At 42.7% G+C, this 15,172-nt stretch overlaps 1 protein-coding gene across 2 annotated transcripts; it reads right to left on the bottom strand.

Moving 5' to 3' along the window:
* Nucleotides 1–977: 977 nt before the first annotated feature.
* On the bottom strand, nt 978–14,759 carry acad9 (acyl-CoA dehydrogenase family, member 9). Of its 2 annotated transcripts, XR_012983056.1 has the most exons (19): nt 14,460–14,759; nt 14,010–14,103; nt 13,782–13,883; nt 13,560–13,666; nt 13,139–13,239; nt 12,932–13,010; nt 11,983–12,157; nt 10,470–10,543; nt 10,045–10,120; nt 8,679–8,749; nt 8,385–8,504; nt 7,717–7,845; nt 6,607–6,686; nt 6,305–6,431; nt 5,563–5,640; nt 3,768–3,896; nt 2,648–2,720; nt 1,633–2,339; nt 978–1,275 (listed from the first exon to the last, which is right to left on the bottom strand). XR_012983056.1 is itself a non-coding variant. In XM_076268362.1 (18 exons), exons 1-18 carry the CDS (start codon nt 14,643–14,645, stop codon nt 2,239–2,241), a joined length of 1,902 nt encoding a protein of 633 aa, XP_076124477.1. In that variant the 5' UTR covers nt 14,646–14,759; the 3' UTR covers nt 978–2,238. The 2 variants fall into 2 exon arrangements, 1 of the variants encoding a protein (XP_076124477.1); XM_076268362.1 differs by having other exon boundaries at nt 978–2,339.
* Between the last annotated feature and the right edge of the window lie 413 nt (nt 14,760–15,172).

Here is a 15,172-nt window from a genome sequence, read left to right as displayed (position 1 = left end):
GGTGCCAGAGCGTCACTTCACTGCACAGGAAACTCATATCAGACCTCGCTGGCAGTTTTATTGGTGATAGCAATTACCATAGATGGTTTAAATTGCCATGTCCTCCAGTTTGTCATACTAGTTATGACAACTTGTTGGACAGAATCATTAAACATTTTAAATGTGTAAGACTACTGTAGCTCTGGCTATCTGTTAGACAGAATCATTAATAGTGGTCAAGAGAGTTCCATTATCAGCATCATAGTTGGCCCCACAAGGCTTCCGTTTTAACATTCCATATGTTATCTTAATCCAGAGGAAGTAGATTGGGAACCAAATAGAACGTTCAAGCATTGTTTTTGGTTTTTATTGTTGAAAGGGTCTATCAAATGCTGACCGGCAGATGTATTAAACTCACGTAATCCTCCATCACAGGGGACCTTCTGAAAGAAGAGCAACTTGAAGCAGCCCGTGCTCAGTACAAGAGGTGGCTATGGAAGATCCTGCCAGACAAATGCAACACTGACAACCACAGAGTCCCGCAGTTTAGGTTTCACCTGGAGAAAGATGGCCTGGATAAGCACATCCCCATCCTCAATAACCAGCCAAAGTACGCTCTTGCCAATACCAGGACGTTACGGAAGGTGGGTTCACAAACTGAGAAGTAAGGAACTCAATAGACTTCATGAAGGTAGTACTCCAAAGATAATGTCATATCTTAATGCTGTCTGAAAGGCGTTTTGTTATACGATTTATGTGGCCCATGAGTATTTGAGCGCATTATTTTTCCAGTTCAACTGCATAAAAGTTGTATAATGTGTTTCAAGGCTGTTCTTTATGAGGTGACTGAGACATTGTCCAGCCTTTGGATATTGTGTATAATACTTAAAAGTGTGCATGGAGCTGGGAAGAGCACATAAACCCCAAATCTATAGTGACACATTTAATTATATCTTTTTGGACAAAAGACACTTGGAAGAAAGATATAAGAAGCTTGGTCGTTAGAGAAAAGTGTTTATATCCTATGCAACAATACTGCATGGTGATACACAACACTGTTAAATTCAAAACAGAATTGTGGGTGTCATAAAAGTCATAAACGGAAATCAAGATGTCTGGTTTACGGTGTCATTGAGTGTGTGTGTGTGTGTGTGTGTGTGTGTGTGTGTGTGTGTGTGTGTGTGTGTGTGTGTGTGTGTGTGTGTGTGTGTGTGTGTACAGACTGCTCCAGCAGTTACTGCCCCAGAGGTAGCCAGCAAAGAGAGGCAGAGAAGAGTAGCATGCGTTCCTGATGGTCTAGAGTCTGATGGGGAGCAGAACCAAAGCCGGGATCACTCTGCTGCTTTCAGGTGAGCCTGCACTGCATGGACAACTAACACATCTTTATATACTGTGCTATACTGATACCATATTACTGCAGAAGGGGCAAAATAAGAGAGTGCTATTTGAAAATTCAGTACTACTGAATGAGTGGAGCGAGATCACAAAACAGCATCTAAACACACTCAGACCACGCTGACTGTGCAAGGGATCGCGTAATAAAAATGGTGTGCGCTTTGTGTTTATTTCTTTCTTCTCCTTTTTTTCCCCTCGGAGCAGGGGCTACTGGAGACCACATTCGTTCCAGTACAAGAGAGAAGTGCAGCCACTGACCCAGGAGGAGCTGGAGGTGTATCGCTTCCGGAGGCGCAGTGAGGCCGCCACGCCGCCGCAACCCACGGCACGCCGAGCGCGGCCGGCCGGGAACGTCTCCGAGACGCGCACCCACAGAGCAGTAGTCCTCCATCTGCATTAACAATAAATACCAAAGGGCTTCAGCCGCCCACAGGCTCAACACTGGCTTCCTCTCCACAGCACGATGATAGGGTGGCACTTCGGTGGGTTAGACACGAGGCATTTCAGTTAGACAACTTCAAATTTGAAAAAATATATAATTTCTATAGTAGCAAAAGCCCTCGCAGACTGCAAAAAAACAAGTTTTATGATATAGTAGTGGTAGTAGTAAAAGCTTATTAAAAACATTCCAAAATAACAGATAACATTTCTTTTAATAAAGCAGCTATTTTGTATTGTATATAGTATGTACACACAGTTAAATTAACATCGGAACTAGGCATGATTTCAGAAAATATTTCAAAAACTGGTCTGACTGGCCAAGAGAATGGATGGATCGAGAGGACGAGACCAGGAATGAGTCCGATTAATGCAGATGAAGCCAGATGAAGCAGATGAAGGCTTCTCAGATCACAGTAGGCCGTTTCAGTAAGTTCTTTCCAGCGGGTGAGAGCAGATATATGCCCTCTTCTCTAGGACCTGCTGGGCAATCTTCTTGATGTTTGCGTCGTTGTTCTCTGGCGAATCTAGAACAGATTGAATTTTTTCATTATACGACAAACGGAATTCATTCGTTGACTCTATCTAAAGTGGGTCCTACATGCTTGAATGAGTCCGATCCAAAGGCATTGGAAGGCAGAAAAGTTTACGAAATTGTAGTGATTAAAACAAGGCTAAGTGGAAAAATGTGGACTTTGCGCGCAACAGTACCGGGCTGCGAATCTGTTTAGAAGGTCAAGCCGGGAAACCAGGATACATGTGTAAGTATTTTGTCTGAAGACGCTATAAAAATGCACTGGGCTGGTCCCAATTACCCTTTTTGTGTTGCACTTACTTTTTTGCAGCTGAGTCATCAAGAAGTTGTTTTTGAAATAGGCATCACTGCAGAATGTGTTTGCAAGGAGCACCTTCAGGGAAATGAAGCAAAAATAAATAAGAAAATAATCAATTAATTTATTTATTTGGAATGAACAAGGTGAATCTGACCTCAGGGACATGGGGGACAGGGAGAAATTAGGGCAAAACTGAGACTGATCCATTTTGAGTAGCCAAACTCCCACAGAGAGTTGCACAGGGGTTAGAAGTCCTCAATGCCATGAGAAGAAGCTCTATGTTTTGCCCTGCATCCTTATACTGGTAGTCTGTGTGTGTGTGTGTGTGTGTGTGTGTGTAAAAATACCAACGCCTGCAACTGATTTAAATATGTGAAGAAATCATTTGCAGTGTAGGGCACAGAGTTGTTCTCCACAGCAGAACAGAGAGCGCTCTCTCTGATCTCATGGACATAACCCAGTTTCAGTTCAGTCTTTGAACTGGTCTGTAAAATCTGTGAGGATTCTCCAACCCCGTAATCAAACCCAAGGGGGCCATAAATACTGCTGAAGACAAGAGATTCGGAAATGTAAAAGTGTATGAGCATACCTAATGGATAACTTGTCCTTATGCGATTACCTTAAAGACTAACGTTTGCAGTAGCTATTTTCAATAAAACAGATGGATAGAGGTAATGTATACACATGTGGGTCTCTGTAATCTTAGTCTGGCTGTGGAGTTGGCTGAATTTATGGCCGTGTTTGGATGATTGTGATGTGTGGAGACAAGAGCAGAACACCCACAGTGGAATGGGGAGCGGGATCAGAACAACATGCTGTGGTACAGAGCGCGACAGATTAAGGAATTAGAACTTATAATGCCAATATTCTCTCACGTTTCTGCAGTATTTTAACTGCCTTGGCTGTACATCTGGAAGCTTAACACATACTTATCAAAACTGTGTAGTGAAAAATTAATACCTTTTTTCTTCAAACACTTTTTGGGTAATTTTGTGATTTGTGAAACACATTTGTGATTGTGGCTTCAGTATCCTATGGATAATGCCATCCTTGCTGAGGTCCCCCCCCCCATTTTGGCATGACTGACTGAGTGGGGCAGGTGTGTTAGGACGAAGCAGCTACCTCGTGATCGTGGTTCTTGAGACCGATGTTGATGGAGCGGGTGGCTCTGGACAGCACGGCGGTCATGGCGTACAGGTTAATGAGCACGTCGGCCACACGCTTCAGGATCAGCTGCTCGTCCACGATCGACTGGGAGATGAGAGAGGAGAAAAGCCAAGATTATGGCGAGGTGAACAGAGCAGAAGGGAAACGACTAGAGAGATGACTATGACATTTGAAGACGGAGAGATTGGTGGAGATCAAAGATTCTAGAATCTTTGGTGGAGATGGAGTGACTAAGTGAGTTATGGAGGGGGGTGTTGTATTGTATCTATAGACGAGATGTACACGAACATGCAACACTCGGGAAACAAGTAGCGTCACATGTCTTGTGTTTGGAGAGGGGGTCAAAGAGGTGGACAGTCCTGGAGTGAGAGAGCAGCTTGAGCGGTCAAGACCAAAGTCCTCTCCACGACCATGTCCGAAACAACGCAAGCTACAGCACACCTTCAGTTCCTTCCACCCCCCCCCCTTCTCCAGGGCAGAGGAAAGCTCTGCGGCTGCAAGATTTACACACTTCTAAACTTTCCCTTTTGCGTGAAGCCGGCATGAAATGTGGGTTGGTCGTCGTTCCGCTGAAAAAAAAAGAGCCGGCATCGGAGAGATCTGAAGCAGCCTTCCCCGAGAGCATATTGTAGCCTGATTATAATAGCATGGGGCTCAGCGGATCTGTGCTGAACGAGAGTGGGGTCTGTGGCCAGCTGTCCCACACATGAGCATTACCTCAGTCTGACAGGAAAACGGGGGTGTGGGGCAAGAGTGGACTTGGTGGGGGGTTGGGAGGAGGAGGGGGGGGGGTTCAGTTCCTCTCGTGCTGAACACACAGTCCACACTAATTACCCCAGGCCTGTTCCCGTGGCAACTAACATACTAACATCACGTTAAGGGACCCTGAACGAATATGATGTATATCTGTTTTTTTTTGCTTGTTTTAAACGGTATTTAAAAAATGTGCGTAGGAAGTGAGTGAGTCATACAATTGAGCTCAGTCTCTCGCCCACATTTTCTCTCCCTCTATCCCTCCCCAGTGCTCTCTCTCCCTCCCCAGTGCTCTCTTTCTCTCTCTCTCCCTCCCCAGTGCTCTCTTTCTCTCGCTCTCTTTCCCTCTCTCCCTCCCCAGTGCTCTCTTTCTCTCGCTCTTTCTCTCCCTCTATCCCTCCCCAGTGCTGTTTCTCTCCCTTTCTCCCTCCCCAATGCGCTTTTTCTCTCCCTCTATCCCTCCCCAGTGCTGTTTCTCTCCCTTTCTCCCTCCCCAATGCGCTTTTTCTCTCCCTCTATCCCTCCCGAGTGCTCTGTTTCTCTCGCTCTCTCCCTCCCCAGTGCTCTGTTTCTCTACCTTTCTCCCTCCCCAGTGCTGTTTCTCTCGCTCTCTCCCTCCCCAGTGCTCTGTTTCTCTACCTTTCTCCCTCCCCAGTGCTGTTTCTCTCGCTCTCTCCCTCTCCAGTGCTCTCTTTCTCTCGCTCTTTCTCTCGCTCTATCCCTCCCCAATGCTCTGTTTCTCTCGCTCTTTCTCTCCCCAGTGCTCTCTTTCTCTCGCTCTATCTCTCCCAAGTGCTCTCTTGCTCTCACTCTGTCCCTCCCCAGTGCTCTCTCTGATGAAGATAGAGGGAAACAGGCTTCTACAAGGCATGATTTCACATGATTTCACTGACTCAGCGTGTGGAAAAATAAGGTCTGCCCGCAAATAATCACAGTGTGGATCTATATGATTTATTTTCACTTGTACAAAGATTGATGAGGAGGATGGGGGCCTTACCTTTCCAAATCTGTACAACAGGCCCTCCACAGTGCTGCCAAAGAACACCACATTCTCTTCAAACTTCTTTGCACTGTCCTGTAATGAACACAGACATACAATCAGAAAAGAAATGTCAAGATCCTGTATCCAAGGAGCCCGTATTTAAATGATGGGCAAAGTCACTCAAAGTGTCTCGTGCATGAGCTAAACCTGTAGTGTTGGGTGTGGGATCATTAAGCTGATCTAGCAATGTTTGTTCTTAGGATATTTCACATGGATGGTATTAAATTAGCCAGTGCATTTTGCCTCATTATTAAACTAGCTTTAGCTAAACTTTGCACTTTGCCTATCATTTAAATTAGGGCAAGTGCATTGCCTATGTGTGTATGTTGTGAAGACGAAAATAGTGTTAAATCCGGCGAGTTTTCACATTGATCTCCGTTTCTTGAGGTCACAGAGTACTGTCGATTTTACCTAACTCGAGTTGCTACAGCCAGAAGCCAAGCAGCTACAGCGCTACACTCTGGGGACATCTATGTTATGTCATTCTGAGACATGACTTGGTGCCAGGGTCCCAAAAGAGTTGTTGTGCAATCGCCATGGTAACTTGGACAGTGAGTGTAAAAAAAACAACAACAAAAAACAGCCCCTCCCTCCGTCCATGGCTGATGCAAATCAAGGAATGCAGCCCAGTGCCAAATTCCTTGCTATGATCGGACCCTCTGTAAGAGTTGTAGAGAGTACTTTTGTGGTCACTCACTGCCAGGCTGGGATGGACCACGCCGTCGTTCCCTGTCAGGCCCAAATCCTGAGGTCTGCCCATGGTCTGCCTCAGCTTACTCCCCAGGATGTCAAAGACAACTCCCACGTTACCTTTCTTCATCTCCCTAGCAGAGAGAGAGAGAGAGAGAGAAAGAGCAAGAACCAAGCAAAGGCGGTAACATCAAACATTAACAAAGCCTATGACAATTGACACTACATGACCAACTGAGTCATATTAATGGGCACACACATGACCAGATGTAAATTCTTTTTAGTTCAACTGGCTGTGTAGCAACTTACTTGATTTTGTTCGTCAGTATTTTGCCAGCATTCTGCATGCCTGTGAGCGCAATGTACATCCTCAGGATCTCATTGGTGCCCTGGAAATAAGGAATGGCACCATCAGCATTCTAACTCTTTACCCTAAGCTTCACCTTGAGGCCTGTCTTATTCATTAACCACCATCCCTTCTTCATCTCCTTGGGCTCTCTGTGTGACTGACAGTGCTCCCCCTGGTGGCTATAACTGGGACACACCTCAGGACAGTTGCCAAGTCCTTTTCCTGTCTCCTGATTGGAGCCAGGTGTTCTGCTCTGCTTTCATTCTGCAGAGTATGGCATGATGAGAGGAGGAGGGGGATAAGGGAGGGTTGTCTCACATCACGTTACAAAGTTAAAGCAGCTCCGTTGGCCGCTGGCCAACTCCTATACAGGAAAGCTATTCGGAGGTCTCAGCACTAATTCAAGAACATGTAGCAATAAAGCTAAAGATGTAAAAAGAAGGTTCTGGATCTAACAGTGTTCACACACTAGAACAATACACCCCGGGATATGAATAATCGTACAGTACATGTACAGGGAACCTGAACACATATCCTTTATACATGTTTTTAAGCAAGTGATTCAGATTAATTTCTACTTTCTCTATGGGACATTATGCATTTACAGGTCACATGCCTTTGGGGAATTTGCGTACCTATGGGGACAGATCTTTCAGAGTTTCTCTATGAGAAAAGACAGATATTTTTCCCCTTAATCCAGCAATAGGGCAAAACTACGTTTTTTTTTGGTTTATTTGTCAGGTATAGTGGAGAGAGACAGAAGGAAGGGAGCAAGCCGAAACAAGCAACTACACTTAAGATACAAGTCTAAAAAACACAACCCACACACAAAACGCAACCTAATCGTTTCAAAATCCAGTCGTAAATATCAAACATGTTTGATACCTTCGACTCGTGATCGGGCACTCTCGGACCACTTAAAAAACACCTCACACTGCAGGATTATCTGGGCTGTTAATCGGTTCCGATGACGCTGGAGGATACAACGTCCACTGACTGGCCCTATTATCCTGTCGTGTGAGTTCGGCATAGGATTCCACAGTGGAGTAAGGCTCAGGCTTCTTAATTACCTCAAAGATGAGCAGGATGCGGCAGTCTCTGAGGTAGCGCTCATACGGGTAGTTCTTGGTGTAGCCCAGGCCTCCCAGGACCTGCAGCGCCTCACTACAACATATCCAGCCGCCCTCAGAGCTGAACACCTGCAGTGAGATCACACAACAGGACTCAGTTACTCAGTCACACACACACACACACACACACACACACACACACAGCAAATAGTTCATACAGAAGTCACACTTGCGTATACACACACACACACACACACTTGCAGCAAGTAGCTCATACAGAAGTCACACTTGCGCGCGCACACACACACACACACACACACACACTAAATAGACCAGCTGCATTGCAGAGCTATGCGGTCACACAAATTCTATGAATGGCACGCTAGAAGCAAGTTCATGTTTACACAGTCTCTCAGACAAACAAATCCATGACAGACATGTGAATTCCTTAAATGCTTTATCCTCAGACCAAAGAACAGTCTTGAGCCAAGTTGAATAGTATCTATCAGATCTCTGAAGTCATTCATCCCGGACTTGATTTCAGACATCAGATGATGCTATTGAGGAAGCGCTCGCTGACACATTCACATAACAACACCTTTACAGAAAATAAAAACTTGAGGTCAAAGAGTTTACTGTAACTGATGTCAGGTGCGCAGCCATCTCACCTTCACCATGGCTGCCTCCAGAGAACAGTCCGGAAGCCCTGGCCTATCCATCATGCCAGCTGTGAGGTAGGCCATACTCTCCATCACAAAGGCATTCATAGCCATGACGGCAAACTTTTCCTACATACGCACACACACACACAAAGATATTTTACTTTTAACAGAAAATGGGCAGTCATATTCCCAACCACGCATTGTTGCATGCTTTAATAGGAATACAATTAATGATGGGGGACACTGATGACTCAGAAGAGACCGATTCTGATTACTGTCTGTCCGGGGGATAGAAAATACCTGAATCATTCCAAAATCACTCAATTTCCTGTTAAACTGCTTTCTTGTGGCTGCATACTCTGCGGTCAGCTCTGAATAAAACAAAACAAGTGACAGACAGCAACAATTTAGTTCAGACCCCCTTTATTAACTATTGTCAAATAATAATCATATTTCATGAACATAGGTGTAAGAGGACAAGGACATAGGAGTCCTATCTTTAAAAAGTTTTGATTGTTTATTCTCGGGGTAATTTATGCACTGCAGGTGTAGCCCAGACAACAATGGGTTAAGTGGTAGAGGCAGCTTAACCAATCAGCATGCAGCTCCCCGGTGACGTTGACAACAATAAACAAAATGATCAGACTGAACTACATTGAACTATCAGACTACACTGAAGACCGCTAATTGCTTTAACAACTGATAACTGATTGGAAATATAGAAGAACAACAGAATAGTCAACAGAATAGAATGAACTTTCAACTGTAACACCACAAACAAAGACAAACTAATAATACTTGAATACAGAAAAGAAACCGAGGAACAATCATAAGGCCGTTGATGACAAGAACAACGTTTAACGGTGGAAGTTTGGAATTCGGTCAGGTTTTTTAGTGTGGATGGAAACATTTTTTTGGATATGATGGCGAGCCAAACCCAACCTCTGAACCCCCATTGCCTCCCTGGCGGTAGGACCACCCATGACTTTGACTGACTCTAGACTGACATTGACTTTCCCTTTTACCTCCCCACACCAGACAGATTCTTGAATGTACAATGATATATATGTAATGCATCAATTTTCATGATAATTTGGAAAACAAAGAACGGAACAGATTGATTGATACAGTGGATACTGATAACTTGCAGTTGATACATTATATTACAGTGATTATACTATTGTACTATTTATTTTTTATGTAACAAACTTACAGTAGCTTAGAGGGTGCACCCAACTTAGGATAGACCTGTTTTACTACGGTAAGATTTATGAATTGATGATATTTGTATATTACTATTTAATGGTTTTGCACATTTTGTGATTTATTTATTTTGTTATTTATATCTGTTATTAATGTAATATTTGTATTATTTGCACTGCCTATTTAGTACAATTCACCTTTTATATTTAAATACAATACAGAAACGTACTACTACACCATCCACGTGTTCTGAGTCATTGCATTGCAACCTTCTACCTCCAGCAGTCTAACATAGAAATCTTCTGATAGAACTGGTCCAGACACTCTATAAAGCTAATTTAGATAACTAAACAATATTTTCTGAGCCGAGTGTTACACATGACACCCAAATTGTATAACAATTCCTTCTAAAACATAGACATGTATACTAGAGTTTTCTCCCTGTGGAGTAATCTGCACTCACCAATCAGCTTCTTGATCATTCCAGCACCGGCACTACCCATGCTGAAGCGGCCGCTATTCAGGATGTTCATGGCCACCTACACACACAAACACACACACACAACCGGCTTGGCATTCAAAGGCTGACAGAATGGCAACTTCATTAGGGGGCTCAAATCAAAAACAAAACTATACAAATGTGGCAAAAAAAACAACAAAGAAAAATAAAATGCAAACGGCAGCTCAAACTCTTTTCAGACAGGCTCAGAAGCAGAGGAAGAAGTAAACTGTGGCGACTCCGTTCCGCAAGCCGCATACTGATGAGATGGCTCTTAATTAGCAGGTGAGAGGACCTTTTTCATTCTCTCCCTGGAGAGAGCCGAAGCGAAAGCAGTCAAGCTGAACCCCCTAATTGCGAGAGGCTGCGCCAAACCTCGAATACATTACCTTAAATCCACCGCCGACTTCTCCAATAACATTCTCCACCGGCACCTTGGTGTCCTCAAAAGTCACCTCGCAAGCTAGAAGGTAAAACAACAACAAATTTTAACTAAAGCAACAACAAAAGACCAACTCAAAGTCATCTCGGTAACACTTTACTTTATTTTCTACTTTAATTTATCTACAGAAGAGTGAAATAACACTGTCATGAAGACTTGACACTGTCATGACACATGAACCCTAACCCTAACTTGTCATGACAAAAACCGAATCACACTTAATGACAGAAGCATTATGTCATAAACGTTTATGACTTGTTTATAATGTTTATGACATGTTCATGACAGTGTCATGTCACTCTTATGTAGATACCTTCAAGTCAAGTGTAACAGTCATCTTTACTGACTTCTACCCCCAAAGCCACTAGGCCTCCACTGGAACAAGTTTAGGGAGATTATTAGTATACTGCTACCTCAAGCACTACTCCTGAGCAGGCTTGTGCAAACTTCAGAATTTTAGAATAGGCTTCCATTCAATTCATGAATTGGAATTCGAATTGAATTGGCTCAGCCCATAGGATGTTGAATTTGAATTTGGATTGGAATGACAGGAAGTGAAATTAAATTCATGGCAATTCAAAGCAATTCCAGTCACACAACAGAAAGAATGTGTTGAATTTCACATACATTCAGTTTTGAGAAGGTTACTCTGGAAATGTAATTGGTTACTGTTTTAAGTTATAAGTTGTGTGTTTGATGGTAGTTAAACACTACCCTTAAATTATGTATATGAATTTCTTCTAATTTCAATTCTACTTCCTTTAATTCCAATTTGAATTGTAATTCTACATCCTGTTTTTGTCCTCAATTCAAATTCAAGAATTTAATAGGAATTAAAGAGTCATTCTCAATTCCATTTTGAATTTTGCACAAGCCTGCTCCTGAGTGCTTAGATTTAGGACACAGTATTAACATGGTCAAGTTTATTTAGTTTGCGCAAACAGGTAAAACAGGGCATGCCTCCACCTAGTGCCTCGGATCAATTACAGGTCTTCCACCAAGGAAGTTATGTTTTCAGCCCTGTCTGATGGTTTGTTAGGAGGATTATGCAAAAAACTACTGACCTGATTGTCATGTGCATATATCATTTGGACACCCAAATGAGAATATTTTTGCTTCCTCTAATTGTGTTGCTAGAGCTAACAGAAGGTGACATACTATGACAGAATCAAGACAGGACAGGAAGTTGGATGGAAACATAACCTCCTTGGCAGGTAAGAAACACTAGATATACAGGCAAATATAATCAAATCACTGTTGCAACATATTAATTTAATGAATCCAACAGATGTGTTTAAGTACCATATCGGAGAACTGCACATCCCATACAACTAACATGCATTGTGTTACGCTACATTTGCAGGACAACATGGCTAAATGTTCAAAAGACTTGTTATTACTGAAGAGGTAGCCATTGTCCTGTCAATGCTATAGGTTCTTAGGCTGAGAGCCAGGCTTACTGTTGGAGCCCCGAATGCCAAGCTTGTCCTCTGGCTTGCCACTGGTGATGCCACCGAATGCCCGCTCCACGATGAACGCCGAGATCTTGTCCTTTGTCTGCCCGTCTTTGTCCACCACCTCAGTCCGGGCAAACACGGTCATGATGTCAGCAAAGCCGCCATTCGATATCCATATCTAAAGAACACAGAACATTGAAATCCATCAGCATGCTGCTGGTTGATTCAGTGACTGAATCATCACCACTGACTGTCCTTCATTCTGTCTACAAAGCCTGGCACAGTGGCACACATATATTACCTAAACATGTATCGATAGGCAGCACTATGGAGAAAAAAAAAAAAGAGTCAAAGGGTAGTGAAGCTTTACCCATGATTGGTTCTACATTATAGAATAGCCCGGAAAGTTTTCACATAGATCTCCGTTTCTCGAGGTCACCGAGTGCTGTCGGTATGGGAAAAAACACGTTTTTTTCGGTTTTACCTAGCTCGAATTGCTACAACCAGCAGCTAATGTGGCCAGGCAGCTACAGCGCTACACTCTGGGGGGTATGTCCGTGAGCCCCCATGGTACATGCCCACCGAGTGTAGTGCTGTAGCTGCCTGGCTATGTTAGCTGCTGGTGGTAACAACTTGTACTAGGTAAAAACAATTGTTTTTGTTTTGTTTCGTACTCGGTGACCTTGAGAAACAGAGATCTATGTGAAAACTCGCCGGATTTCTCCTTTAAGACTAATCAGTTCAATTTGGCATTTTATTGCTTTATATGTTTACAAGTCTTCTCTGCCATTATTTTATTCTTTTAATTTCACTACCTTATTATATTTTTCAAGTGCTATATAAATAAATGTGACTCAACTTTTTTTTATCATCAATTGGTTTCCAAAATACAACACATGATAAAGAGAGAAAAAAAATGTGTTTTTTCCCCCCAGTCAAACATGTCTGTCACCTTTGACCCATTTAACAGGTAGTGTTTCCCATCCTCTGTCAGCGTTGCTTTGGTCTGTATGGAGGCGGCGTCACTCCCACTGACACACACACACGCACACACACACACACAGAGTTAACACAAAGACACACACCAGCTATAGCCAGCTGATGAGTGTTATCTATCAGTGAGTGACACAGAGGGCTGTAACATGACTAGTGATTTTACCTTCCAGGCTCTGTAAGGCAGAATGCAGCAACATGCTCCCCAGTTGCTAGTTTGGGAAGGTATTTGGCTTTTTGCTCCTCACTACCTGCAATGAGAATCCCCTAAAAACCAGATTGGGGAACAAAAGACATTATGGATGAATATATGGACGACATAACTTCACTTAAAAACCTACCATCTGCATGCATTGTATATTGTTATTATGTTAAAGGTAGTGCCATTATGGACATTTGTAACGCAACCTTACTGCACAATTTAAAAACCTTTTCTGTTTATATTGCAGGGGTCAAGTTTAACATGATCTGATTTTTTTCAGCAGAATAAATCTATTCAGCATCACAGAGGAACAGGCAAAGAAGACTGGTACAGGAAACATACATCACATCCTTCATCCACATACAACACTAAAAAGGCTGCAAACCTTCAAACCAATAGCTTGATGAGCTGCAAGAGTGACAGCGATGGCCCCATCTAGAGATGTGATCTCCCCCAGACGGGCATACATAGTGTTGGACAACCCCAGTCCACCTGAAGAACAAGGATTCCCCACATTACAGTTCAGGCAACCTTTCTATCCATCCTCAGTCATAATGCAAGATCAGTGTGAGGCTTCATACCACACAATATATTCTGAATAGTTTACCATACTCCTCAGGGATCTGAATCCCAAAGAGACCCAACTCCTTCAAGCCATTCAAAGTTTCAGGTGGAATCTTGGCCTCATGATCTATTCTCGTCGAATCGACTGAAATGTAAAATACATATTAAGTGGGGCAACATGCAAGGTATAGGCTGCAGATAATATTATATTTTTTTCTACATCAAAAGTATATCAGTTGGAACTATATATGAATAGACTTTGGCACTATACCATCCTCGTTGAAGAACTTCTCCACAGGAGCAACTAATTGATTGATTTCTTCTAATTCTTCGTTTCCAATTTCCGGGTAAGGGAAAACTTCTGACTGTGTAACATTAGGAGGAGGAATATAAGTTAACTGGTCGGTAACGTTAACTTAACGTGTAAACCCTATCAAACCGTTTAACGTTGTCTGCTCGAACCTGAAACGATGGCTAATGTAATTCAATCTCAAACGTTTCCGTAATGGTGAACTACGTGAACTACATGTGCTACAATTTGCGTTAACGTTACATAACTTATACTGTAGTCTGGCTAAAGTTTTGCAGGCTAACCTTACTGTACCTCAGAAGTTAAAACTAACGTTAACATTACTCCGGACATTCGGTCAATCACAATATGAACAGCTAGTTACAGTAAATATAATTATCCACTGTCAATCAGTTTGACTCAATACCTTACCTTATTTACTTTACCAAGAAATAAATCTTTGGCATAGGCAAGGTTCCTTGAGTTAGTTTTGATAGAGCGCTGCAACTGAAGATGTGACAGGACGACTTCTTTGCCTGTTTGTCCGATTCCAGGTCGCATTAACCTTCTTCCAACTTTAAACGAGTTGGACAAAACGAAAAGCCTATTTAAACTCATTGTTTACAACAAAGGGACTGACCCCGTTTCCCCTTCACAAGATCCTAATAATAATTGAAAAGGCAGAGGTTAGAGCTGCTGTTCTGTAGTGGTTGGAAGGCTACCTTTCACCTCTTTTTGTCGCACAGTAATGACGTCTACTTGGAATTGGGTAACACGACTCATGCAGTTTACTTTTGTCCACTAGATGTCAATCTTTATCTAAAAATAACGATAACTACTAAAATATTACAAAAGAATGAGTAGCAGCATACATTACAAATGTCATGAACGAGCGTGGATTGGTTTTCGTTTATATTATTCCATTTTCTTTTTTTAAATTAGGTGCTAGCAGAGCCCTCTACGTCTATTAGACATTCTCTGGTGCTAGCTGCCTCTGCTATTTGAAATAGGGGCCTACATTATGATGGACAGGTTACTCAAGCACGTTTATTCTTAAGTGAAGGTTGCTGACTAGGTAATAGGCTAATCTAAGTATGCCTATGACAGCTATCTACATTGTATTTTCTTTCTGGGCATTTACATGT

The sequence above is a fragment of the Alosa pseudoharengus genome, unplaced genomic scaffold (genome assembly GCF_046254945.1).
Source record: "Alosa pseudoharengus isolate Yale_2024_CS ecotype anadromous, Long Island Sound unplaced genomic scaffold, YU_APseudo_1.1 YU_APseudo_1.1_scf_5, whole genome shotgun sequence".
Classification (NCBI taxonomy): Eukaryota; Metazoa; Chordata; class Actinopteri; order Clupeiformes; family Clupeidae; genus Alosa; species Alosa pseudoharengus.
The sequence above is the reverse complement of the archived record's forward strand: the minus strand, read 5'-3'. Positions and strand labels throughout refer to the sequence as shown.

Coding starts and splice junctions, on each gene's coding strand:
- acad9 (XM_076268362.1), bottom strand. CDS start 14,645: ATGAGTTTAAATAGGCTTTTCGTTTTGTCCAACTCGTTTAAAGTTGGA. Junction 13,240..13,559: donor ATCAAGCTATTGGTTTGAAG/GTTTGCAGCCTT, acceptor TCTGGTTTTTAG/GGGATTCTCATTGCAGGTAG. Junction 6,432..6,606: donor ATACTGACGAACAAAATCAA/GTAAGTTGCTAC, acceptor TCTCTCTGCTAG/GGAGATGAAGAAAGGTAACG.